Source organism: Sorex araneus, chromosome 7 (assembly GCF_027595985.1).
Source record: "Sorex araneus isolate mSorAra2 chromosome 7, mSorAra2.pri, whole genome shotgun sequence".
NCBI classification, from domain to species: domain Eukaryota; kingdom Metazoa; phylum Chordata; class Mammalia; order Eulipotyphla; family Soricidae; genus Sorex; species Sorex araneus.
In genome coordinates this window covers 34,677,526-34,704,165 of record NC_073308.1, presented here as the reverse complement: position 1 = coordinate 34,704,165, position 26,640 = coordinate 34,677,526, and the positions used below count along the sequence as shown (strand labels likewise).

Below are 26,640 nucleotides of genomic sequence, written 5' to 3'. Positions count from 1 at the left end.
GGGAACCAGACGGGAAAGTGGGGATTGAACCCGGGTCGGCCGTGAGCAAGGCAGGCGCCCTGCCCGCTGCACTCTCTCTCCACCTGCCTCTGGTTCTCCAAGAGCAGGTTTCAGCTATTCTGGTGCCGCTGGACACAGCGGGAAGCGAGTGTCTTCGGTAAAGCAAGTGGACAAGGGAGCGTGTCAGGACGGCAGCCAGATTGTGCCAGCAGGGACCTCTGCTTAGGGACGAGTCGGTGGGGACTGTGGTTTTGTTCTGTTCTCACTTCTCAAAGTGAAATAGTGGCCACCCCACTTGGGGGATCTTGTTTAAAAGATGATGACTAGCTTGGGAAAGCCCTGTGCCAGGGTCCCTCGGGGAGGGGTTCACTGGCCCTCTCGTTTCTCTCCTGCCTCCCCCAGTGGGCTGGAACTCAGCTGAGAGCTATGAGGAGGCAGGAACAGAGACATCAGGGTGTGGCTGTCAACCCCCCTCTACCCGCCACCGCCACCCCTCTGTTCTGACTGGGAACCCCGGATTCCCGACGCGGGCCTCCTTAAGGAGGAGGAGAAGCTTCTCTCTGACACTGGGGCTTCCACAGCCCGGCTTCTGTCCTGGGACGTCACGGAGGAAAACCCCCTGACCCCGAGCAGGGGATTTCTGGGGTGACCGGCTATGTGCACTTTCCTCATAGGGAAAAAGGGCTGCAACCAATAGCTGCTAAGGTCTCCAGTGGTCTAAGGTCCCCCAAATGGAGTGGCCACTGCTTCACTTTGAGAAGTGAGAACAGAACAAAACCACAGACTCAGCAAAGGAGCCTGAGAGGTGGGGCACGGGGTAGGGTGCTTGCCTCACACGTGGCTGACTGATTAAATAATCCCTGACAGGCCATACGCCTCTGGACCCCAACTCTGTGGGGGTGAGCCCCTGACTGCAGAGCCAGGAGTGAGCCCCCCAGCACTACTGGATGCAGCCCCCAGACCAACAAACAAAACCACAACAAGATTCAGCAAAGCATCCGCCACGCGCCAAGCCACCATTTGGGAATGAGGGTGTCCCATGGGAGCCCCCGTGCCCAGCCCCAGCCCTGGCCTCTCCCTTCCCCCAGGAGCATGCGCGAGGCTCCATTCTGGGTTTGGGTCTCCGAGAACGTGAAACATTCTTTCTGCTCATTCCCTTTCGAGGTCAAGGCTGGGCAGCCGGGTCGTGTGGCTTCAGTTAACCCGAGTTCCCCGCACTGCTGCAGGACAGCGATGGGCCAAAGAGGACATCACTCACGTGTCCACTTTCCTGTTGACCGACATTTGGGTGGTTTCCAGATATTTGCAACACGGAGCGCCGTTGCTTAGAGCACTCCGGGCCCGCTCTCTCGAGCACGTTGGCGATTTCCTCTCCTGGGGCGATTGCCTCGATTTGGCTTGGCTTTGCTCTCGATCCCCGACATCAGGTTTTGCCAATTCCTGGCAGCCAAAGGTTCTAGGTGCTCAGTCTCTCCAGGGGCCTGTTGTTCTCTTCCCACTGCAGACGACTTGCCAAAGTCCTTCAGCAATTTGGACTTTCTGTTCTGTTCTTTTTCCTTTTCCTGTTTTTTTTTAGGGAGGGGGGCACACTTGGCAGTGCTCAGGGCTGACTCCTGGCTCTGTGGTCAGGGATCACTCCTGGTGGTGCTCAGGGGACCGTATGGGATGCCGGGGTCAAACTCAAGTTGGCCACATGCAAGGCGAGTGCCTTCCCTGTGTGCTGTTTCTCCGGCTCCTTCCTGTTTTTTTTCCCAAGCAAATTTGTGTGACTCGGAAGGTTTCTCAAACACCGAGCATGACCAGTATTTCCGGACACTTGGACGGGTGTCCGGAAGACGTTCTTTCTCTTCTCAAAACATTCATGGGACACTTAGGGAGGCAGGACATGGGGGCAGATACCTAAAACACACCACCCCCGCCCTGATCCTCAGAATTTCTCCAGATTGTTCTGCAGTTCACCCTGGGGTGCTGGGGAAACACCAGTCAAAGCCGTCTCCTGCCCAGCCCAATGTCCAGTTACAATAGTGGTGTTCAAATGCCTGGTTCATGGACCATTGTGTGTCTGAAAAATTTCTGGCTGGTGTACAACAGTTATTGCTTCATACTGGGTCTGCCTGGATCATGTATAAGAGCTATTATAAATATTGAGATGCAAATATTATCATTGCTAATCACCGTTTCCTTCCTTTTTTTTTTTTTTTTTGTTAACTTCTGCAGTCTGTGAGACATTTCTCCGGGGTTTGAGAATCTCTGATCTATTGACCAGTGTCACTGGCTTCCTCCAGTTTCCTCTGAGACCCGACACCTATGAGCAAGGCGGGGGGAGCTGTGAATCTTCTTACAGTGCTGCGACTCCCAGAGGTGCCATTAGACACCCCATCTCCGATGCCAGGGTTGGGACACCTTGCTGGTCAAAAGGTACCTCAGACTCCCTCTGCAATGCCCCTTCTCCTGCAGGGCACCTGCCGGCATGCAGCCTCTAAGCAAGGGAGCTGAGCTTCACCCAGCCTTCTCCCCTTCTGCACTTGGAGTTCATCGGCTCTGCCCAGACACTTTGGTCTTTGAAGGCTCTAGCCAGCACCTCCACTTGGCCCCTCCCAGCTACCCTTGCTCAGTGGTTTTCATCTCTGTGGACTATCAGCCATGTCCCCCAATCCCAGCCTGACCTCTGATCATTGCGCCTGCAGAACTGATTTTTTTCAAGGCCCTGGGGCCTTTCCATGTGTCCAGCTAGTTCCTGCCTGTAAGATATTACTTTCAGCCCTGCCTGTGTTGCTGTTAGAGAACATTAGGACACGAGCCCAGACTCCACTGTGCCCCTTCTCGTTCCTGTCTCCTTAATCTTTCAGGCCTGACCTGGATTTTTTTTCTCCTCGAGCAGACTTTTTCCCCTCTTGCCACCTTAGACCTGGCCTCTGCAAGATGACACAGATTCAATTGTGAGGACACATGCATGAATGAACATCTGTGTGTGAGTGAGCTTCCATTGTTGAGGTGGCAGTTCTGGGGTCAGGAGCAAGTTCTTGCCTTTCTTTGTTATCACTGCGTGGCAACGCCATTTGCTGGGATAGGAATCACACGTATGTCCTCGCAAAAGATGTCTTCAGAGGGAATCAAGCTCCAGGGAGGCCCTGTTGGATGGGGGCCATCGATGGCAGATGTCTTTGTGGGAAGAGTGACGTTTGGAGGAAACCACAGGATTGTTCCACAGGCCAAGGGGATGGAAATCGGAACAAGGCCAGAGTTAGCACCAGGGCTGGACCTGAGGGCTGAGTCTCCTTGGAGGTTTTGGAAGGAGGGAAAGAAGACTGCTGTGACAACCCAGATTTCTGGCCTCTAGGATCATGAGATATGAAGTTCCTGTGGATTTAAGCACCCCGCCCCGCCCCCGATCTGTGGCACCGAGTTACGGCCGCCCCAGGAAAGCAGCGTGTGGATGCTGATGTACCACAAGGGTGGCACACGGATGAGCCCTGAAACTCTGCAGCGCCTGGACGTGTCCTGTGGCTCACCCCGACCCGCCCCCACACATCGTGTCGTTTATTTGCCTCACTTTCAGAGTTGTTTGCTGACGGCCTTCCAATCCAATCAAATCCCTCTTTGTTTGGATTGGTTTGGTTTGGGGCCGCACCCGGCAGTGCTCAGGGATGACTCTTGGCTCTGGCAGAGGGCTCAAGGACCATATGGGATGCTGGGATCGAACCCAGGTCAGACATGTGCAAGGCAAGTGCCCTACCTGCTGTACCATCTCTCAGTCCCTAACCTTTTTTTTTTAAATACCCAGGAAGTTCATGGTTGAATTTTAGTGAACTCACTGTTCTCAGGTTTCCTAAAGTGTCCCCAGACCCCCAGGGGGACAGCAGGCACTCCAGGAAGGGGCCAGCCCTGGGTCTCAGAGCCAGACTCTGGGATTCTTTTCTTCCCTCTTTCTCTTGCCCTGGCAGGCGCAACCAGCTCAGGGTCCTGTCCAGACCTCTGCTGAGAACTTGGGGGTCAGCCCCCACGTAGCTCCACACCCTCCAATAATTTCATTTAATATGTGGGGCCTGCCAGGAAGCTGAGCAGGGCTCCTAACTTATCCGACCCTGTAGAGGAAATGGGACTTTCCCCACATCAGCTGATCAGGGAAGGCCGCAGCGGAACTTCAAGCTCCCTCCACCTCTCTCCTTGGACCTCACTGCTCACTTCCCCTGTAAGGAAAGAAGGTTCCTCCAAGAAAGAGGACTTTGGGGCCGGAGAAACCACACACATGCGGGTGCATGTGTGTGCGTGTGTATGTGTTTCAGGCTTCTCAGTTTCTTCTGCTGCTTTGCTTCGAGACATCACAGCTGGAGAGCACGGGGGAGACCCCCTTCCTTTCCCCAGGGCCAAAGCGAAGGGGGCTGGGGAGCAGTGGAGCAGGGTGCTGGCAGGGCTCCCGGGCAGGCGGAGGGCAGGTTGCTGCCACACCTCATAGAAGTAGAAAGAGCTGCGGCAGCTGATCTGGCAGTTCTGGTCCACCAGGGTAGATAAGATTCCCCTGGCTCAGCATCGGCCTCTCCCGCCGCCCATCTGAGGCTGGATGAGAGGCACCTGCCACACTCCGGGTCCATACGGGCCCTGCAAGGAAGCCAGGGGGTGTCGGAGCTTCCAGACCCAGGGCATTGCAATTCTAGCAATCGGTGCTCACCCGGGTGGTCTTTCCCTCCTGGAGACAGCTGGGCTGCCTCTGCCCCTCTCCATCTCACTCCAGCTGTGCGCACTTGCAGGAGCCCCTGCAGAGACTAGCTTTCGTAGTTTGTCTGAAGCTCAGAGAGCACTGCAGTTTTCTCTTGGGAACGCATCCCGGGCAGTGGGCCGGGGAGGTTCCGAAGCAAGGAGGTGTGCGTGGGCCGGGGGTCGGGGGGAAAGGTGGGCGGTGCGGCGAGAGGGCGCGCCCCGCTCCCCACCCCGCGAGCTGTCCGGGAAGCGTGCTGCGCTCTAGGCCCGAGAATACGGCCTTTCCTTCTCCCTTTCCGGCCCGGCGTCCGGCCCCGCGGGGTCCTCCGGGGGCTAAGCGGGCGTTAGCGACCCGGAGCTCCGCGGGGCGGCCGTCTGCGGGGAGCCCCGCCCCGGCTCCGGGGGCCGCGACACCTGCGCGAGGAGGCGGCCCAGCGCGCAGCTGGTCCGACAGGTTCTGAGCAGGAAGTGTCCCGCCCTGGCCGCGGGCAGCCGGCAGCCCCGCGCGTCCGTCGCTCGGGGCCTCCCGCCGGCCCGGCCCGCCGGGGCGGAGATCGGCGCGGCCTCGCCGGGGCCGCCCACCCCCCTCCAGAGGCCGCCCCGCGGCCGGCAAATGGGAGCGCGGGGCGATTTAAGTACCACGTGACCTACCTGGGCCGGCCCGGGCGGGGCGCAGGTGAGTGGCGCCCGCACAGCGCCAGGCACGCTGCTGCGGCTCCAGCATGTCCGTGTCCAGGAAAGACTGGTCGGCGCTGTCCAGGTGAGCGGCCCGGAGCTGCGGCCCCCGCGCGCCCCTCTCCGCGCCTCCCGGCTCCAGGGGCGGCCTCGGGAGCCCGCTGCTTGGCCGCTCCTGGGTGCGGGTGTTAAGTGGGGGGGGATGGAATTGGAGCCCCGGTGGAATGACCAGGTGTGGGGGGGGGCATTTGACTCCTTCTAACCTTCTCTCCCTCCCTCGGGCACTGAGGTCATGCACAGGGTCCCCAGTCTGGAGAGCGGACCGGGCCCCCCCTGCCCAGTGGAGAGTGGACGTGAGGGCGCCTGGGCAGGGGGCTGCCTCCTTGGCAGGTCTGGGCATCGCAGCCTTGAGGGAAGGGGTTGTGGTGTGGGTGTGACCTTTTGGGGCGTGTCTGGGCCAGGTCCCCCCATGGGCTGCTGAGCGTCTCTGTGCTTCAGTCTTGTCCCTCAAAGGGCCAGGGACCTGCCGCCGGGGGCTCACTCATCTCTACAGAATGAGCCCAGGCAGGCTGAGCTCTCTGCTTTCACTCCTCAGGGGTGGGGGCGCAGGGGGGCTCTCTGACCGGGGAAGGGTGCTGGGATGGAGGGGCACGGCCCTCGAGGGTGCGGGCCCCGCCTCCCAAAGGCTTCCCCTACCCCTGATTGCTCCTTCCCCAGGGCTGGGGGTCCTGCTCTCAGACCCTCGGGACCTCACACTTCTCTGCAGCGCAGCTGTGGGGTCACGCCCCACTTCAGCGCCCATGGAGAAGAGAAAGTGAGGAGGGAACTGGGGTGTCGCAGAGCAGACTCTGGCTGCCCGGGGTGGGGCGCACTGCAGGGAAGGGTGTGCTTGGGTGCGGCTGGGGTTCAAGGCCTCGGACTCGGGGTGTGGGGGTGTCTCTGACCCAGCTCTGGCATCTCTGTGGTTTATGGTGGGCCTGTGCCAGGGGGCTCATTTGCTTAGTAAGGGGCCAGCTGGCGGGGTGGGCGGGGGGTGGGGTGGGGTTCTGTTTCTGTTCTGGGCATTCTGCAGCCCTGCTGTTGAGTCTGAGCGTGTCCGGAAGACCCCAGGACTGTGTGTGTTAGGCTGAAATGTCAGCCAGACCCGCTGGTTCTGCAGAGGGCGTGAGCACTGGCAGGGGTGGGGTGTGTGTGTGGGGGGGCGGCTGGGCCCGGAACCCGCCAGACTGGCGCGCTCAGATGGACGTGGTCTCGTGTGGCTGCAGGGCTGGGACCGCGTTCCCACGGGGCGTCCGGGGAACCAGTCCTTCAGCAGGAGCCCCTGGCCTGCCCTCCCGGGGCTGCCCCCAGATGCTGCCTCTCGCCCTGAGGGGGCACCTGGGGCCCAGGACCAGCTGCTCCGGCTCTTTCCCCAGGGGGACAGGCCCCAGTGGGTGTGCGTGAGTCACTTGCTCGCTGTCACCCAGTCCCCGGGGCCCCGGGCCTGTGCTGAGGGGTGCTGAGGGGGAGCTCCTCTGTGCGGACCAGCCCAGCCCGCAGCCTGTCCTTGGTAGGGGCGGGAGCGTGGATGTTCTGGTCGTGGATGGAGGTGGTGGGCAGCGGGCCGGCAGGCAGCGGGTGCCCGGGCTGTGGCCTTGTCCTTTCCTCCCTGGGCTGGGCCGTCTGCAGGAGGCGAGTGCCTGGGCACCAAGGGGCAGAGGTTAATCATTTCCCTGCCAGGGCCTTGCAGCCGTCCTGCTGCCCTCCCCCCCTGCTCAGACATTTCTCCCCGAAGATCTAGACTATCTACAAGAGGCCTCCGTGGCCACCCACGCTGACCCCTCGGAGTGCAGATGGAGCATATGTGGCCTGCCTGGCCCGGGCCCAGTAAATAGCCACAGGGCCGGTTGGAGTAAACCCCGTCTCCTTGAATCCAGAGTGCCCCCAGATGTTTCGGGGCGGACTTCACCCTATCACCCCCTGCTAGACTCTCCCCAGAGCTGTTGGGCCTTGATGGTTCCCGTCACGGGCTCGCTCATATGGGATGGAAAGTGACTAGTAAGTGGAGCCTAAAGCGATACTCCCCAAGGGGCTGGAGAGTTGGTCCAGGGGGGCAGGACGTCTGCCTTGCACACAGCTGGCCAGGGCTCGAGTCCCAGCACCGCCCACGGTCCCCCGAGCACTCCAGGTGTGAGTGTGGAGCCAGGAGTCAGCCCCGAGCACCGCCAAGAGTGACCCCCAAAGAAACCAAAGGTGTGCTTCCCTGTTCCCGGCTGCTGCTGGAGGGGCGGTGGCCCCGGGGAGAGGACCCCAGAGTGGGAGACCAACACGAGAGGCTAGAGAGCCTGGTAGCACAGCAGGCGTCAATTTCCAGCCCATGGGTCTGAGCGGGTCTGCAGGTGTAGGAGGGTTGGAAACCACTAGCCTACCAGTTAGTCCTAACTGCGGGTGTGGACCCACGTGCAGGACCCGTGCCTGGCTGCGGGTGGAGGGAGGTCCAAGAACACCGCCTAGAGTCATTCAAAGGGAACAGGTTCAAGGTCGGAGAAGAGCATCTCTCTGGGCGGAAGGCCGGAAGGTGGGGGAGGGGCAGGAGGGAGGGAATTGGGGCACGTGGGTGGGGGTGGCATCGGCTGGTGAGAGGGGTCGGGGCTTCTTGCTTGGTGGCACCTCCAGCTTCCTTGCGCTGAATATTCTGGTGCTGCCGGGGGCCAGCCCTACCCCTCCTCCCTCCCTCCCCAGCGACCCCCCAGGACCTGTGTTCTGGGCTTGGACTGTGGAGAGGGGCTGTTGTGACAGAGCCAGAAGAGGGATTCCTTCTTTTTTCTTAGCTGAGCTATCTTGGCAAAGTCATTCCTCCCCCGTGAGCTCCAGCTTCCTTATCTGTAGAATGGGAACAGTCCTGGTTTGAAGTTGGTGGATTTGCCCGGCTGACTGAGATGTTCCTCCCTGCCTTGATTTCCTTATTATTCACAAAGTTCAACAGAGACATGCACATTCCAAGGCTTTCACGAGCATTTATTATTGGGGCTCCCATCATTTGCACCCTTCCTGGCTCCCCCTGAAGACTGACCTTTGCCCCACTGTCTTCCCGGCCCATCCATTTCCTCCTCCTCCTCAGGGACTGAGGCTTTCGATAGAACATTTTCCCTCCCCTGTGGGTGGTGCCAACTCAGCTTCTGTTTCCAGGGCTGTGGGATGTCGGGGTGAGGCGGGCCCGACATGATTCCTGGTGGGTGACCATGCCTTCTGGGGGGCAGTGAGGTTTCTGTGGGGAGCTGGCGGACACTCAGGAATCCCACCTTCTTTGGAGACCCCTAGGGCCGGCTGGGGAGTGAGTCATTCCCCCCAGCTGATCACACCTTATAAGGAGGATAAACAAACAGGGTGCTGTGGGAATGGGGTGGCTCAGGACCCAGGAATCCTCCAGGCCTGCCCGCCCTGGGTGTGGTCAGGGAGGGAGTGGAGGCTCCTGCATCTCTCCCCAGGGCTGTGCATTCAGGGGAGGAGGAGAAGGCCGCAGGAAAGGCCTGCCGCGCGCTCCCTGAATTGTGCGTTTCTGAGTGCCAGAGCCTGAGGAGGGGGCTGCCGGCCAGCTCCTCACAGACCCTCAGGTGGTCAGTGAATGAGGAATGGCCAGTTTGCAACTCGGCTTGTGGTCATCTGAGGTCAAGGTCATGGGTGGCCCGGGTCACGAGGCCTGGGAGGGAAGCTGCTCTGGCCCTGAGTCGGAATCCACGGCTGAGGGAGGGAGGGAGGGAGAGAGACTGAGAGAGAGAGACTGAGAGAGAGAGACTGAGAGAGAGAGACTGAGAGAGAGAGACTGAGAGAGAGAGAGACTGAGAGAGAGAGACAGAGAGAGAGACTGAGAGAGAGAGAGACTGAGAGAGAGAGAGACTGAGAGAGAGAGAGACTGAGAGAGAGAGAGACTGAGAGAGAGAGACTGAGAGAGAGAGACTGAGAGAGAGAGACTGAGAGAGAGAGACTGAGAGAGAGAGAGAGAGAGACAGAGAGAGACAGAGAGAGAGAGAGACAGAGAGAGACAGAGAGAGACAGAGAGACTGAGAGTGTATGTGTGAGAGAGAGACTGAGAGGGAGAGACTGAGAGAGAGACTGAGAGTGTATGTGTGAGAGAGAGAGTGTATGTGTGAGAGAGAGAGACTGAGAGAGACTGAGACTACTCAAGCTGTTATGTTCTGGCAGCCCCAGACCTCTGGAGAAGGGCGCTGCCCTTTGCGAGGGGACTCTGGCCCCAGTTCAGGGGAGAGACACGCCCGCATCACCCAGCACAGTCTGTGGTCTCCCAGCTTCCTCTCTGGTGACAAGCAGAGGCACGCGTGTATGTGAGTGTGTATATGTATGTGAATATGTGTAAGTAAGTGTGTATGTGTGTCTGAGTATATGGGTCTGAGAGTAGGGCACATACACAAGAAGTGTGTATATGTGTATGAATGTTCAGTGTATATGTGTTTGTGTGTGAGTGTATATGTGTGACTGTATGTGTTTGTAAATGTGAGTGTATATGTGTGTTATATGTGTGAGTGTATGTGTGTGCATGTGTGACTGTATATGTGTGAATGTATGTGTGTACATGAATATGTAGGCATGTGTACGTACACATGTGTGAGCGTGTTTATGTATATGTGTGTATGTGTGAGTATATGAGTGTGTGTGTGTGCGCATGAATGGTGAGCGTGCGTGCATGTGTGTGTGTGTGAGAGAGAGAGAGAGACCCCACCCTGAGAATGTCTCCCAGAGCGCCTTTCTCCTCTGCCCTCCCCTGTCTTGCTCCTCCTTGTCGCAGGAAGGGCTGGGGGCTGCCCTGTCTCCCTCCTGCTGCCCACTCCCAACCTCCAGGCCAGACGGTCTGTGTCTTTCAAGGGGACCGGGGCCCCAACACTGATGGCTCCACTGGGTGGTCTCTCCCCCAGGGTGTGGGGGACCCCACTCCTCCTTGGCTTTCCTCCCAGCTCCCGGTCAGATGTCTCTCTTGCTCTCTGCCTTCTCACGGGCCAGAACAGAATTCGCCCCATCCTGCACACTTGGCCCCGAGCCTCCTCCCTGGCCCCGCAGTGCGGGAGTGGCTCGGGCCGAACATGCAGGCGCCTCCTGCGCTCCCCCTTTTCTCACCCTCATCCTGCCCGGTCAGTCCCCAGCAGCCGCGTGCGTGCTCTCTCCAGAGCGGGTGCCCTGTCCCCCGTCTCCCCGGGTCTCTGCCAGCATAATCCTCGGCTGGGCGCAAGGAGCCTGTTCAGGGTCCCCTGCCTCCCCGCTTAGCCCCTTCCTTCCTTTTGAATGGCAGCCAGCCGGGGAGCGAAGCCCCCTCCCCTGCCCCGCTGCCTGGAGAGGGCGCAAGTCCGGCCTGTCCTAGCTCACAGCCGCACCCTCGGGGTCTTGCCTGTTCCCAGGGCCTCTCCCTCTTTGGCACTGCCTCTGCCTGGCCCCTTGTCCTTGTCCTTTCCACCCCTGCCGCCCCCCCACCCCGTGGCCTGGCGCCCCAGCCAGGATGGAGCAGGTCACTCTCCTGCCTGTTACTCCAGTGCTTCAGGCTCAGAGCACTGCAGGGAGCACGTGTGTCGGGTCCCTGGCCTGCTGCTGAGTGTCACACGGGAGCCTGTGTGGCCTGCCACGGCCGACCAGTGGCTCTCGTGGCCTGTGGCCCGCCATGGCCCCATCCTGCCTTAGGAAGGCCACTTGAGGGAGAAGAAGCCTCTGTGCATGTGTGCGGGCAGGACTGGACTCCAGGAGGAGGAAGCCGGGAGACCAGGACCCTCTGTCCAGGAGCGCCCGAGGGCCGGCCCCTGGGCAGTGTGCCTGCGAAGATTGGGGGTTTGGCGTGGATCGTTTCTCCTGGAGACGCGCGTGCTGCCGATCGGGCTCCCCAAGTGGCGCAGAAGTGGGAGGCGGGGACCCGGAGGACAGCCAGGGAGCACCTCTGGCCCCTGTGCAGGGGACCTTTCCTAGATCCTCTGACTGGGCCCTGGACAGCCGGAGTGGGGCCCGGGGAGGCCCGGAGAGAGGCCCAGCGCAGCCTGGAGAGGTCGCCCCTGCCTGGGCAGAGCAGAGTCCCCTCCCCATTCAGACCTCGGCTCTGCCCTCTCTGCCCTCTCCCTCCCACTGATTCCTGCTCCCCACCAGGACCTGGCCAGGCTCTGGGCTTCCCAGGAGCCCCTCCAAGTCCAGCTCTGCTTGACCGTCCCTGAGCATCCAGCCCGTGGCTGCCTCTCTCATCTCAAACATTTTAGGCACTTGGGTGCCATGTGGTTGGTGGCACTCTGGTCTCAGAGGTTATTTGGGGTGCTTCCTTCCTCCCTTCCTCCCTTCCTCCCTTCTTCCCTTCCTCCCTTCTTCCCTTCCTCCCTTCCTCCCTTCCTTCCTTCCTTCCTTCCTTCCTTCCTTCCTTCCTTCCTTCCTTCCTTCCTTCCTTCCTTCCTTCCTTCCTCCCTCCCTCCGTCCCTCCCTCTCTCTTCCTTCCTCTCTCTTTCTTTCTTTCTTTTTTTTTTTTTTTTGCTTTTTGGGTCACACCCAGCGATGCTCAGGGGTTACTCCTGTCTTTGCACTCAGGAATTACTCCTGGCAGTGCTTGGGGGACCATATGGGATGCCGGGGATCGAACCCGGGTCGGCCGAGTGCAAGGCAAACGCCCTACCCCCTGTGCTATCGCTCCGGCCCCCACTTTCTTTCTTTCTTTCTTTCTTTTCTTTCTTTCTTTCTTTCTTTTCTTTCTTTCTTTCTTTCTTTCTTTCTTTCTTTCTTTCTTTCTTTCTTTCTTTCTTTCTTTCTTTCTTTCTTTCTTTCTTTCTTTCTTTCCACTTTTTCTCCCTTCCTTCCTTCCTTCCTTCCTTCCTTCCTTCCTTCCTTCCTTCCTTCCTTCCTTCCTTCCTTCCTTCCCTCCCTCCCTCCCTCCCTCCCTCCCTCCCTCCCTCACACAGGGCAGTGCTCAGGCACTCCTGGCTCTGCACTCAGGGGTCACTCCTGGCAGTGCTTGGGGGGACCGTATAGGACACCAGGGATTGAACCCAGACTGGCCAGTTGCCAGGCAAATGCCCTCCCTGCTGTCCTGTAGCTGTGGCTGTGTCCCAGCAATGCCATCCATCTGGGGGTGGCACAGAGCAGGTGGAGCCGTGGTTCAGGACCCCCCTCCCCATGGGGTACTGTCCAGCATGAGTCAGAGGGGGGCCAGGGAGTAGCTCAGAGCACAGGGTTTGGTCCCCAGTGCCTTATGGCCCTCCGGGGATCACTGGGTGTGGCCTTGATGGCCTCTGGGAGCGCCCAGGGTGGGTCTGAGGGCCCTGGGAGTGGATGCTGGGTCCCCTGAGCATGGCTTGGCCCCCTCCCCACCTCAAACAACAAATAGAAAGAAAAAAAAAATAAAGGAAAATGTCAGCGGTGTCCAGGTCAGAAAACTTCAACCTTATCCACCGTTCTTGCAGCTCTAGTCAAAATTTAACAGATATGTAGTATACATAAAGATGGGCCATGTTCAAAATAGAAGGGTTTTTTAAAATTTTTTGGTGGGGGGGGGCGGAGGGCTTAGACCTAGCTGTGCTCAGGGGTACACCCAATTCGGTATTGAGGTGGCGGGTGCCTTTGGGGACCCTATAGGGCCAGGGGTCAAAATAGACCTTCCGCTATCTCCCTGATCCCCTAAAAGGGAACATTTCCTTGTGCATGCTGTATCACAGTCACTGTCATCCCGTTGATCATTGATTTGCTCGAGCGAGCACCAGTAACGTCTCCATTATGAAACTTGTTGTTACTGCTTTTGGCATATCGAATATGCCACAGGTAGCTTGCCAGGCTCTGCCATGTGGGCACGGTAGCTTGCCGGACTCTCCGAGAGGGGCGGAGGAATCGAAGCTGGGTCGGCCGCGTGCAAGGCAAATGCCCTACCCGCTATGCTATCACTCCAGCCCTTCTTGTGCATGCATTAAGAAAAAAAAAATACAGAGAAACAGGTACCATGGTAATAAATCATTTTCCCAGCTCGAGGCAAGATGCTGTAATTTCCCTGTGATCTGTGGCTGGGTGACGTGGCCACAGCCGGGCGGGCGGGCGAGGAAATGCCGCCTGCAGGGGGCGCTGCTGTGCCTGGCCCGGAGCCGCTGCATGTCCCGGGTCCGCTGGCTGGGCACAGGGTGGTGGGTCCTTGCAGGGCGCGCTGACCCTCTCCCTTCCCCCAGCCAGGCCAGGCAGTGGAGTCTGGAGGATGAGGAGGAGCAGCAGCGTGAGCGCCGGCGACGGAGCCGTGCCCTGAGCTCCAGCAAGCCGGAGGAGGCGAGTCCCCAGCACACGCCGAATGGAGAGCAGCCGGCCACTGAGAGGTGCGGGGCTGGGGCGGGTCTCTCCCTGGCCTGGGGGAGGGGGCGGGGGGGAGGAAGAGGAGGGGTCTGAGGAGGAAGGTGGGTGTTGTCCCGGCCCCAGGCCCCTGCCCCACCTCCCCGCGGGGGGTTGGGGGGCATCGCTTGCTGGGCTTTTATGGGCAGGCTCATGGAGCCCTCACGCCGTCCATCCGGGACAGAGAGGTCTCATTAGCCCATTTTATAGATGGAGAAACTGGGTCAGAGAAGGCGGGCGACTGTGGGGCTGGTCCACCCAGAGACGTCAGGACCCGGCCATGTGTCAGGCATAGCTGTGTCCTCTAATCCGGAGGTTTCCAGGCGCACTTGGCCTGCGTCAGAAAAAAAAAAAAAGACTCAGTACCCCGCAGAAATCTGCTTTCTTGAAGCAGACCAGCAGAAAGGGCCCCGCTTGCTTTTGGTTTTTGTTTGGGGAGCCACGCCTGGCGGTGCTCAGGGCTTGCTCCTGGCAGGCTGTTGGGACCAGTGATGGGACCTGGACTGGCTGCGTGCAAGGACAGTTGGCCTCCTCACTGTCCTGCTGCTCTGGCCAAAGGGCCCCCCTGGGCCCGGGCAGCTGCCCTCTCGCCTCCCGCCTACGGTTCCATGTGACCCGGGGGCCCTTTGTGCCCCCTTTAACCTGCTGCCTCCCGCCCACCCACCTTCCCCAGTCCCCCTCGGGTGGGGCTAGCCTTGTTGCTGGGAGTCCTGGTTGGGAGGAGAGGGAGAGCGAGCCCGGGAGCACAGCGGGTGCCAGGACAGGGCGTGCGTGCAGGTTTGAGGTGACAGACTGTCAGCCCAAGGCCAGGAGGGTGTGGCAAAGGACAAGAATCTGTTTGCTGGGGCCAGATGCGATGTGTTGCTCGGACCCCCCAGAGGGAGAGAGCAGGGTGTCCCGGGCCTCACCAGTCCTACTGGCTGCCCCCCCCCCCGCCGTCCCCCAACCCTGGTCCTGGCTGCACCCGGCTATTGGCAGATGTGTCTGTGCGGCCGCCCTCGTCTGCCAGTTCTGCTCCCTGCTCCGCACTGAGCTGTGTGACCTTTGGCGGCTCCCTGTCTGTCTCTGGCTAAGCAGTCAGGGCTGGAGGTGCCTTTGCCCCCCGCTGCCAGCACAGAGCCTGGCACAGGGAAGTGTGACCATGGCGTGATGAAACGGTACAGGCTGAAACCTCCCAGAGAGCAGGGAATCCTAGATGTCCCGAGCCTGTGAGGTGCTGACAGTAACCCTGACTGAAGCCACGGCCACTTCCCCACCCCCTGGGGCCTCTACTGGGTCCGGCCCATCCCCGGGCCCCCCATGCGGACCCCCCCTGACTCCCCCTCCCATCTCCTGTCTTTTGCCTCAGACTGCGGAGCCCTGAGGAGGAGGTGGCACCCCGGCCCCCCGACCCCGACCCCCAGGATGAGGAGCAGGACGTCCAGGCGCTGCTCAGGAAACGGCGGCAGAGGCGGCAGGCGGGGGCCCCCGGGGACCCCATCCGGGAGCAGCCAGAAGCAGAGGAGCCCCCGAGGGCCCCGCCACAGCCTCCTGCGCCCCAGGAGGAGGTGGAGCTGCAGCCCCCAGAGAGACTGAGCCCCGCCCGGTGCAGCCCCTCGGCCCAGGAGGAGAGCCGGGAGGGCGGTGAGCCAGGAGGAGAGAGGAAGGGGGTCTCAGACAAGACGCCCCTGACACCAGAGACCCCCGGCACCGAGAAGCCTGTTTCGGAGAAGGCCTTGGCAAAGAGACTGACCCCCGAGGAGACCCTCCCCTCCAGGGAGTCCCTGGAGAGAACATCAGCAGGGAAAACTGAGGCCACGGCGCCAAAGCTGGGCCTGGAGAGGAAGCCATCGGTTCGAGAAAGATGCAGCGCTTTTGAGAGGCCGCCAGCCCCCAGGGAGACTGGAACCAGCTCTGAGAAATTCTCAGTTCTAGAAAGATCCAGTTCCTTCAAGAAGCCGCCAGGCTCTGAGAAGTCCTTGGTTCTAGAAAGATCCAGTGCCTTCGAGAAGCCGCCAGGCCCTGGGGAGAAATCCTCAGTTCTAGAAAGATCCAGTTCCTTCAAGAAGCCGCCAGGCTCTGAGAAGTCCTTGGTTCTAGAAAGATCTAGTGCCTTCGAGAAGCCGCCAGGCCCTGGGGAGAAATCCTCTGCTTTAGAAAGATCCAGTTCCTTCAAGAAGGTGCCAGGCTCTGAGAAGTCCTTGATTCTAGAAAGATCCAGTGCCTTCGAGAAGCTGCCAGGCCCTGGGGAGAAATCCTCAGTTCTAGAAAGATCCAGTTCCTTCAAGAAGGTGCCAGGCTCTGAAAAGTCCTTGGTTCTAGAAAGATCCAGTGCCTTCGAGAAGCCGCCAGGCCCTGGGGAGAAATCCTCAGTTCTAGAAAGATCCAGTTCCTTCAAGAAGCCACCAGGTTCTGGGGAGAAGTCCGTGGTGCTAGAAAGATCCAGTTCCTTCAAGAAGGTGCCAGGGTCTGAGGAGACGTCCTTGATTCTAGAAAGATCCAGTGCCTTCGAGAAGCCTTCAGCCCCAAGGGAGAAGTCCTTGGTTCTAGAAAGATCCAGTGCCTTCGAGAAGGCTTCAGCCTCAAGGGAGAAGTCCTCAGTTCTAGAAAGATCCAGTGCCTTTGAGAAGCCTTCGGCTCCGAGGGAGAAGTCCTCCATCCTAGAAAGATCCAGTGTCTTCGAGAAACCACCGGTCCCTGGGGAGAAGTCCTCGGTTCCGGAGAAGTCTGGCCCCTTCGAGCAGCCTCTGGCCGCAGGGAGGCCAGCGGGCACGGACAGGAGGCTGGTGTCTGAGAAGGCACAGATGTTCGAGAAGCCGCAGGGCTCCGAGAGGGTGTCCCAGGAGCCCAGTCTGGCTCCCAGGAGGACGGGCTTTGAGCGACTCCAGGCCCGGGAGCAGCCAGCCCCTGGGGGAAACCTGTCACCCCCCGGAGGGCAGAGGGCCAGGACCCTTCCCGACAAGAGACCCCCCTGCTCAGCCACGCCCGGAGAGCAGGGCGCGGCCAGCCAGCAGGCCCCGGCCACCCGCTTCCCGCCCGTTTCCTTCCAGGTGGGCAGGGCCCCCCGCTGCCTCGGTCTCCCCTTCTGGTCCTGCCCAGTGCTCTCTGCCCCTCGCTGGCCTCGGGCTCCCTTTGGCGGTTTCCTCCCTCTCCCGACGAGGGGACACCGAGGTGGGGGTGTCACCTGTGTGAAGGGGTCTGCCTGTGCCCCAGGCCCCGTCCTCCTCCCAGGCCTGGACTCTGGGAGCCCTTGGATCCTTCCAGAAGCTGCCCTGGATGCTCTGCTGGTGGCCAGGCCGCACGGGACTGTCTGCCGTGCCCGCTGCAGAGCAGAGGGGCTGCAGAGCAGAGGGGCCGCAGCCAGCTGGGGAAGGCGCCTGCAGGGGGACCCGCGGCAGGGTGGGCCCGGGGGCCCCTCCTGTGACTCCCCTCCCACTCCACAGGTGAAGATCCCTATTGGAGAGGACAAGGCGGACATGCCCTCCCCCACCCAGGGCACCCCCGACACCCCGGTCAGGTGCTCCTCCGGCTACACCCGCATCACCGTCCAGGTGAGACCCCAGGGCAGTCATCTGCAGCATCCACTGGAGGGCAGTATATCTCAGGGCCCCGGGCGGGGTATCAGGAGGGTCCTCCGGAGGAGGGCGGTGACTCCTCCAGGGGCCACGAGCAGGGCTGGGGTCCTAGAAGCAGCGGGTCCCGCATGGGGAGAGGAGTGCGGGCACGCGTGAGGAGCGCCACCTTGTGGGGAAGGCCGGCGCTGCAGGAGGGTGTGCTTGGGGCTGGTCAGTAGCTTCCATCAACTTCCTGGGCTGGGCGAGGGGCCGTGGGGGGGCACGAGCAATGGGGTCTCTGGGTCCCTCAACTCTGCCCGCCTTCCTGCGGTACGGACCACGTGCATGGCCCCTCGCTGCAGGCCCTGCACTTAGCCTCTGGGTCCCCTGGCACTCTCTCAGCTCTGGCGTGTGGGGAGGCGGCGGGGCTGGCCGGGGCTCAGGGCAGTGCTGGCCAGACAGGAGCAGGCGGGCTGCAGGGCCCTGGAGATTTCCCCAGGCACCGGGGGCATCTTTGGAGGCTTGGTGGTGGAGCCCCCCTGGGGAGGGCGAGTTCTCCCTGTACCCCACCTCACCAGTGTCATTCCTCTGGTTTCAGATGAGCCCCCGGCAAGAGAACGCAGAAACAAGATTATTCCGCAGGTAAGGGGCTGGGGGCTCCCTCCTGTGTGGGCTGAGTGACACCCCTCCCCGTGTCAGGCTGGGCCACGGGGAGTGCCGGGGGCAAGGCCTCTTGTCCAGGGTGCCAGATCGGGCAGAGTCAGGATCAGCACGAGGCACTGGAGGAGGAGAGAGATTAGGAGGGCTGCTTGGAGGAGGTGGACTTGGGTGCGGGCTCTGAAGGAGAAGAGAGTTGAGTCCTGGGGTTCAGGGCACAGAGGGTGAGGAGGGTCCTCTCAGAGGGGATGGGATGGGGCACTAGAGGAGAGGGAACAGGCCTGGGGGTCCCCTTGGTCAGCTCCCCCCAGCATTCGTGTGGGTTTTTATTAAAACGACTGGAGGGGGCTTCGATGTGCTGATGTCTTGGGGTTTCCCCGACCCAGGCAGGCTCAGGGCAGGTGGGCCGAGCCCCTGAGAAACAGACCCCGATTCTGTTCTCAGGAGAGCAGGTCAGGCCAGGAAATCCAGCGGCGCAGGTGTGAGGGATTGGGGGGCGGGGGTGTCTGGGAGCCACGCAGACCCAGGGGGACTCTCGAGCAGGGCCCGTTTCTGGAGGGAGAGCTAGAGGAATGCTGTTTTTCTTTTTTCCTTTTTGTTTTGGGGCACACCTGGCAGTGCTCACAAGCTCTTTCCGCACTTGGTGCTGGGGCTTGAACCCAGGCTTCAGATGTGAGCTCTGTTCTGTTCAACTGTCTCTCAAGCCCCAGAAATGGCATTTTCATTTTAATTAAAAAAAAAAATCAGGAGGGGGCAGGTTGGGCCCTACCCAGCAGTGCTCAGGATTGGCTCCTGGCGCTGTGCTCAAGGATCACTCCTGGCATGGCTCGAGAGACCATATGGCGGGTCCAGGGAATCGAACCCCTGTCGGCCGCGTGCGTGGCAAATACTCTGCCCACCGTCCTGTTGTTCCCGTCCCATCTTGGTAGTTTTGCCAGAAATTCAGTGCAAGGGCCTGAGGATGGGGTGCTGCCCTGGGGGCTTCCAGGCACCGCCCTCCGGCCCCCCACTGGCGTCCAGGGCTGCGCCCCGTGCTGCTCGAGGGGGCGGTTCCCCGAAGGGAGCAGAAGGGGCCTCCTGCCCTGCGCCTCGGGAAGGGCCTTTGCAGTCGGGGGGAGTGGCAGGAAGTGACAAGCCCAGGTATCAGGCTGGCACACAATGCGCAGGAGTTTCGGGGGGCTGACGTCTGCTCATCAGAGCCTGGGGTGCTGGGTCGCTTGGTCCTTGACCCTGTCCCAGGGGTTCTCACGGGGCTGGTCCTGTCTCCTCACCCCGAAGTGCCAGCATGAAGACCAGTAGCAGCACAGGCAGTGGCGAGAAGGTGCAGGAGAAGATGCAGAAGTACAACTTGGCCGTCCAGGTGGGCGGCCCCTGGCCACAGCGGGGGCGGGGGGGGGCCGCCCCAGGCCCTGCCGACCTCCCCCACACACCCTGCTCAGTGCCCCGTCTCTTCTCAGCGATCAAACTCCATGAGATGCCCTGGCGCCTCCCGCACCGAGACCCCTGTCATTCCCACGAGTGCCGCCAACGTGGCCAACAGGCGCCACCTCTTTGAGAAGGAGCTGCCGAGCGGGAACCGAGCAGACCGCGTCTCCAGACCGAGGGTGAGGGCTGGGGTGGGCCGGGCGCCCCGGGGTGGGGGGCAGGGCGGGGCGAGGGTACCCAGCCCTCACCCTTCGCCACTTTCCTGGCTCGGGGCTAATTTCCACATCTGTGTCCCTGGCACCTGGCCGGGTGACTGAGTGGCAGGGACAGGCCCTGTGCACAGGCCCCACACGGCCCCTCTCCCCAGGACAACCTGAAGCTCCAGGGGGCCGTGACGTCCAAGATGACCCTGTTCCTCAGCAAGTACCAGGCGCCTCCTGAGCAGGACCTGCAGGTACCCTGCCTCCTCCCGGGGGGACCCCTGGAGCGGCCCGGGGATGTCTGGGCTCCCCCGGCAGCCGAGGGCGTGGGGTGCTGGGCGGGGCCCTCGTTCCAGCTCACCCGGGTGCCCCCCTCAGGAGGCGCAGGAGGACACGGAGGAGCGGCGGATAGAGAGGTTGGACGAAGTGGTGAGTGGCGCCCGGACCCCCACCCCAGTCCCCTCTGTCTGCTCGGCTCACTGCATTCTGCTCCGTGCCGGAGAGCCCCTCCCTCAGCCGGCAGGGCGGGGGGGCCCCTGCGGAGATGGGGCTTGGCTGCCTTCCCAGAGAGACCCCGAGAAGCCCCCTCTGCCCGGGGAGCTGCCCCCCTGCTTCTCACGGCCTTCTGCCCACAGGTGTGAGGGTCCAGGTGGAGCCACACAGCTGCGTCACCGCCTCGGATGCCCGCCGTGCCCCCCAGCGGCACCCACCTCGCGCCGCCCCTGAGCCTGCTCTGCACTCTTGGGGAGACATGGCCTGTGCCCAGCCTGGACCCCGAGGCTCTGTCCGCGCCCCTCGACGTGGCTGAGGCTCAGATGCCGTCCCCCTGGTCGCAGCATCTCTGCCCGCAGCTGCCCCCCACAGACACGTGCTGTCTCCCCACTGGGGACCCCCTTAGCCGGCCTCAGGGCCAGATTGCAGGGGTTTTGCCCCCCTCCCGCTTAGCGCTCCCCTCTCAGCCCCGGCTGTGGGCCTGGCCAGAAGGTCACTGCCCCCCTGTGCCCCTCACCTCCTCCCTGAAGTCCAGGAAAGAGCAAATAAAACTCACTCTCGGTGTGAGCCGTGAATGACCCACTTCAGTGCTCGTCCCCAAGACCTGCTGTTTGGGGTCCCCTGCCGTGTGCTTCTGAGTGGGGGGTGGTTTCCCAGCAGAAAGATGGTTTCTTTCTCATGGGGGGCACCCAGCTGTCCCTGGTGACTGACGGGCTGACACACACATGTGGCCAGCAGCATGTTCTCCCTCACCCGACCTGTGTGTGGTGCGTGTCGTGGAGAGTCGGCCCGAGCCCCCTCATTGCTGCCCTGAATATTACATGACTGGCACCATCTGGGGCTCTGGCCCAGGCCCTGGCACTGCGGGGTGCTCAGCTCTGCTTGGTGTGGCCCCTGACCGAAGCCTGGGCTTATGTGTGTGAGTGTGTGAATACGTGTGAATGTGGTTGTGGTGACTGTATGTGAATGTGGTGTGATGGTGTATGAATATGTGAGTGTGTATGTGTGTGTGTATGAATACATGTGTTAGTGTGTGAATGGTTGTGTGTGAGTGTATGTGAATGTGGTTGTGAGTGGATGTGTGGTGTGATTGTGTATGAATGTGTGTTTGGGGGTGAGTGTGTGTGTATGATTGTGTGAATACATGTGAATGTGTTTGTGTATGAATATGACAGTGCATGTGTTTGAGTGTATAGTTGTGTACGAATGTGTGTGTGAGTGTGTGAGTGTGTGTATGCTTATGTGAATATGTATGAATGTGTTAGCGTTGGATTCCTTCGTCCCTCTCGGAGAGCCCGGCAAGCTACCAAGAGTATCCTGTGTGCACGGCAGAACCTGGCAAGCTCCCCGTGGCATATTCAATATGCTAAAACAGTAATAACAAGTCTCACAAAGGAGGCGAGGCGTTACTGGTGCCCACTCAAGCAAATCGATGAACAATGGGATGACAGTGACAATGCTACACACAGTGTTAGTGTATGTGTGAATGTGACTGAGTGAATGTAGTTGTGTGTGAGTGTGTGTGGTGTGATTGTGTATGAATGTGTGCAATGTGTGTGTCTCTCCCACCTCTCCCACTGACCCTACTTCCTGCCCTGGTTCCCAGGTGCTCCCTGCACTGGCTGAGTCTGGGGGCCTATGGGGTTCGGTTCCCTGGACCCCTTTCCGGGCATCCTTGTAAGCAAGTGCTGGGCCTTTTGAAGACGTTTGGGCTCCCAGGAGCAGCACCCGCTGAGAGGAGCAATTCCTGATTTCTAGAAGGTTCCAGTCAGGTCCCTGAGGAGCTGGCTGGGGAAGCAGATGGTTGGCTCTCCTGCCTTCCGGGGCCCCAGCTGCTTCCCCTCCTGCCTCCCCTGTGCCAGGCCGCCGGCAGCCCGGTGCGTGACTCCACATTCACGCTGGAGGCGGGCGCTCATCAGGCCACAGCTCAGATGAGTGACAGCGCAGTTCTGGGAGCGGGGGAGGGGCAGCAGAGATAGCAGGAGGGGACACTGGGGACATTGCTGCTGTCCCGAGGCAGAGCTGACCTTCCTCAGAGTGGCGACACGGGCCTTACAGAGTGGGGAGACGGGGCTGTGGAGAATCCAGCGTGGAGGGTGCTTGCTTGGCTCCCAGCGGGACCCCCGGCATCATGAATGGTCCCCCAAGCCCTGCCAGGAGTGATCCCTGAGCACAGGGCCAGGAGGAAGCCCGGAGCAGTGCCAGGGATGCATCCCCTGGACAAAAAAAAAACCTCTATAAAGAGTTTCAGGGCGAGCAAGGGACTCCTCAGCCGCCTCGGACCCGCTTCCGTCCCACCTCCCTGGAGCAAACCTGTTCCTGGCGCTGGCTGGGCCCTCCACGGAGCTTCTCCCTCATGTTGGACTGACACAAGTTTTAACCCCTCATGACCCGGGGGCCCCAGCCTGAGAGGGGGCTGGTGCAGGGGTCCCTCTTGGCACCAGTGTCTTGCTCCTTACCAGCTGGGTGGTGCTTCAGGTATGCCTGGGCCTCTACCTGCTGGGCCCCCTGGCTGGACATTGAGGAAGTGCCCCTAGCCCCAGCCCCCCCCCCCCCCCCCCCCCGCCCCAGTCTGCCTTGGCCCGCCCGGGGCTCTGTCTGGCACCTGCTTATCGGGGCTCTCAAGAGAGAGACCTGGTTTATGTGACAGGCTGCTCCTTCTGTCCCCAGCATATCTGTCCCGGTTTTAAATAGCTTATCTGAGCAGCTGGGCAGCCTCATGGGCTTATATGGAGTGGGGGACATGTCCCTTTGGCCCTGTCCCAGGCACCTGCCAAAATAGCCGCCAACACCTCCCCCGCCCCCCGCCGCCCCCGCCCCCCAGTCTCCTGCACACATTCCTGCGCGCGTGAGGCTGCCCCGGGCCCGCTAAAAGCCTCCGCGCCCTGCCCTCGCGCAGACCCGCCCGCGGCCACCGCCTGTCCTCGTCGCCGGTCCTGTTCCGAGGTAAGATCAGGCGAGGCTGGGGGCTGCAGAGCCGAGAGGGGCCACACCCCAGCCTGGCGCTTGCTCCTTGGTCCACGCGGGTGGTCTCCGTGGTGTTGCTCCAGGGCCCGGCCCCGCCAAGGCCAGCGAGAACCCCGCATCCAAATTGGAGGCTCGGCTGGAGATGCTGAGAGAATGAAGTGGGGAGCTGGCAGCAGGAGGCCCCCGGCTTCTGGGCCCCATCTTGCCCCCTCCAGGCTGGGGCCCTCAGGAGCACCTCCAGACAGGGTCCTGGCCACCCTCACGGTCAAGTTCTTCCCTCCCAGGCACGGAGAAGTGGTCCCAGAAGCCCTGAAAATGGCCAGCGGCATCCTGGGGTGCTTGCCCAGGGGACCCCAATTTTCATCTGCTTTCCCAGACCTGGCACCACTCCCCTTACTGGGGGGGCGGGGCTTGGGATGAGCAGTTGGGAGCACTGGAGTGGAAGAGCACCCATTGCACATCCTTGCAGGGCTGAGCCCAGCTGGTATGAAAGGGTTAAGACTTTCAGCACCGTCCCCACCTGTCCCCACACCCCACGGCCCAGACCCCGACTGACCCACTCTTTGTGGTGGGTGGAAGGTGACGGAGAGGCTCCCTGAGCAGGCCATGTGGGCTGGAAGAAACTTCCAAGCACATTCCCAGCCGTGTGCAGCTGGGGACCACCTGACCGAATTCTTCCTCTGACCCGGGTCTCAGTGGGCCGGAGAGGAATCTGGGAGGCGCCGCTGCCCCCTCCCTCCCTCCCCTCCTGCCCCCCAGCCCTTCTGGTCAGCCAGCAGCTGCGGGCTTAGGAAGCCTCCTGGGGAATGTGGGGGGCCAGGGTCAAGGGGTGCGGTTTACATTCCTCAGAAATCCAGAGCGTTACTGCAAGCCTGGAACTTGAGGTTCAAATGTTTTGTTTTGTTTTTTTTTTTAAATTTAGGGGGAGGGGCCACATGGGTGATGCTCAGAGGTTCCTCCTGGCTCTGCACTCAGGAATTAATCCTGGCGGTGCTCAGAGGACCATCAAACATGCCTGGGATGCCAGGCATGGAACCCGGGTCATTCATGTGCAAGGCAAGCGCCTCCCCGCTGTACTATTGCTCCTGTCCCAAGACTTGTCTGTCAGAGAGGTTCATTGACTCCATGAAGATCACTCAGCAGGGGTCTGAGAGCCAGTGCAGGGTTGAGGAGTTTGCCCTGCACAGGGAACCCTGGTCCCTCCAGCAAAGCCTGGGGGTGCCAGAGGACCCCTGAGCACAGAGCTATGAGTAGCTCCCAAGTGCTACTACCGTAGCCCCAAAAACAAAGAAATTGCACAGCAAAAATTGGTTTTGAAGCCCACATAGTTTTCCTGGGGGGCTTTCTGCCCCTGTCATCTTGGCTCTCCCAGAGGGCAGGGGCGTGGGTGTGAAGGCGCAGGGTCCTGCAGATTCTCCCATGGTGGGGACCCCCCCGATCCCCTCCCTCCACCCCGCCTGTCCACTTCCCTTCCTCATTTTCTCTTAGAGCGCTCAGCTGGGCTGGTGGCTCTCAGCCCTGACCTCGCAGCTCCAAGCTGCTCTTTCCTTCTCGGAAACAGAGCGAGGACCAAGGCAGGCAGCAGAGAGGAGAGGGGGGGGGCGGGAGCACAAGGGGCCAGAGCTGTGGCACAGCGGAAGGGTCTTTGCCTTGCATGCAGCCAACCCGGGTTCAATATCCGGCTTCCCATATGGTTCCCCCAGCATCTCCAGGGGCGGCTGCATGCAGGGCCAGCGCCCTCCCCACGGTGTCACGGCTCCACCCCTCTGGCGCCTCTGGGCCAGCTCCCCCAGCAGGCCCTGCTCTCCCGCTGGTGAGGGCATATCTCAGAGTCCTCCCGCTGGTGAGGGCGGACCTCAGAGTCCTCCCGCTGGTGAGGGCGGACCTCAGAGTCCTCCTGCTGGTGAGGGCGGACCTCAGAGTCCTCCCGTTGCCCAGCTCCAGGGATGCCCTCAGCCTGGCATGAAAGGTGACGTGCCCGGGGCTGAGGCCGGAGGGCGGGTTCTCATAGCTGTTGCTTTCTCCGGGGAGGGGCACCGGATGGGTGCTGGGTGGTGGAGAGTGACCCTCCCACGGTCACACGCAAGGAGGGGACGTGCCAGTGGCCACGCAGCGGCTCCAGCTCATCCTTGGCTTCTGCCCAGTGACGGCTCTGCCGGAAGCCTGCGCTTTCTAAGTTATCACTCAGGTCCAGGCAGAGAGCCCGGAGGAGGGTGATGGCCACGGTGGCCCAGGGTCAGGGAAAGGTGTTTTTTTTTTTAATTTTTTTATTAGAGAGTCACTGTGATGTACAGTTACAAACACAAACTTTCATGTTTGCATTTCAGTCACACAGTGATCATTTACATCCCTCCACCAGTGCCCATTCTCCTCCACCAATGTTCCCAGTATCCCTCCCACCGCCCCCATGCCATCCCCCACCACCCCACCCTGCCTCTGCCACAGGGCATTCCCTTTTGGGTGTTGTAGTTTGCAATAGAGGTATTGAGTGGCCTTCATGTTCAGTCTATAGTCTACTTTTAGTTCGCATCTTCCAACCACAGGGAGAGGTGTTTGGAGGCTTCCCCAGGACGGACGAGGGCCCACCGGCCACTGGGCCCACTGCACTGAGGGCCAGTCCTGAGCCCCCCTTTCCCAGGGGAACTTTTCTACTGTGGTTTACTGCAGCAAACTGGCCACGGTGGCAGAGAACAGGCCCCTCCCAAACCCCCACCCTGCTCCCACCAGCTCTGCCACTGTGTGTCTGCGTGTGGTTGTGTGTCTGGGTGCGAACAATTAAGTGTGTGATTGTGAGAGACTGTGTTACTGTGACTTGTCTGTGTGTGAATGATTGTGCGATTGTGTGTGACTGTTTCTGTGTGTGTGATTGTATATGTGATTATATATGTGTACTTGTATGTGTTTGTGTGTGATTGATTACGTGTGTGTGTGATTGAGTGTGTGATTATGTCTGTGTGACTGTGTGACTATATCTGCATGTGTTTGTGTAGGTCTGATTATATGTGATTGTGTATTTGTGTGTGATTGTGTGTTTGTGTGTGATTATGTCTGTATGACTCTGTGTGTGACTGTGTGATTATGTGTGGTGACTGTGTGTTTGTGAGTGTGATCGAGTGTATGGCTGTGTGTTTGTGATTGTGTGCATATGATTGTGTGTCCGTGGGTGTGAGATCCTAGTCTATTCTGTGCTGAGGGTACAGGGCGGGCCGTGGTGCGTCCAGGTGTCCCTGCGAGGCACTTTGGGTAGCGGTGAGGGGACGTGCTGGCTCAGCTCTGCCCGCCCTCGTGCTTTTCTGACTGGCAAGGCTGAGTGTCCAGGCACGTGGCTTGGAATGTTTTGAGTTTTGCTCTTTTGGGGAGGGGGCACACCCTGCAGTGCTTGGGGGCCTTTCCTGCTGGTGCCGGGGAACCCCGGACTCCCACAGGTGCTCCAGCCCTTGCGCCCTCCCCTGCGGTGCCCGTGTTTGAGTGGGATCCTGGAAATGCCAAGCGGCGTGCCCGGCGGGGTTGGGGGGGCGTGAGCAGGTCCCCGTGCTGGGGCTGGCCGCAGCCCTGGCCCAGACGGAGCGGGTGCACGCCACGGGCACATGGGGCTGCATTCGCCCGGGCCTGTCTAGGCCTGTGGCCTCCTCAGGGGCCCACACCGCCTTTCTTCTCTTTCTGGAGGGGAAGCGACC

The 26,640-nt window shown here is 60.7% G+C and overlaps 1 protein-coding gene across 1 annotated transcript; it reads left to right on the top strand.

The window, feature by feature from the left end:
- The first annotated feature begins 5,420 nt into the window (after nucleotides 1-5,420).
- LAD1 (ladinin 1) lies at nucleotides 5,421-20,267 on the top strand. Its single transcript, XM_055144216.1, has 10 exons — nucleotides 5,421-5,458; nucleotides 13,536-13,676; nucleotides 15,038-16,718; nucleotides 17,112-17,219; nucleotides 17,821-17,864; nucleotides 19,158-19,239; nucleotides 19,337-19,483; nucleotides 19,672-19,758; nucleotides 19,883-19,933; nucleotides 20,140-20,267. The coding sequence occupies exons 1-10, from the start codon at nucleotides 5,421-5,423 to the stop codon at nucleotides 20,143-20,145; spliced, it is 2,385 nt and encodes a 794-aa protein (XP_055000191.1). The 3' UTR covers nucleotides 20,146-20,267.
- The last annotated feature ends 6,373 nt before the right edge of the window (nucleotides 20,268-26,640 follow it).

What these genes read in the sequence shown, in the direction of transcription:
- LAD1 (XM_055144216.1), top strand. Translation starts at nt 5,421, where the DNA reads ATGTCCGTGTCCAGGAAAGACTGGTCGGCGCTGTCCAG. An exon ending in GACTGGTCGGCGCTGTCCAG is followed by an intron (nt 5,459 to 13,535) that starts GTGAGCGGCCCG and finishes CCCTTCCCCCAG; the next exon opens with CCAGGCCAGGCAGTGGAGTC. An exon ending in GAAACAAGATTATTCCGCAG is followed by an intron (nt 17,865 to 19,157) that starts GTAAGGGGCTGG and finishes CTCACCCCGAAG; the next exon opens with TGCCAGCATGAAGACCAGTA.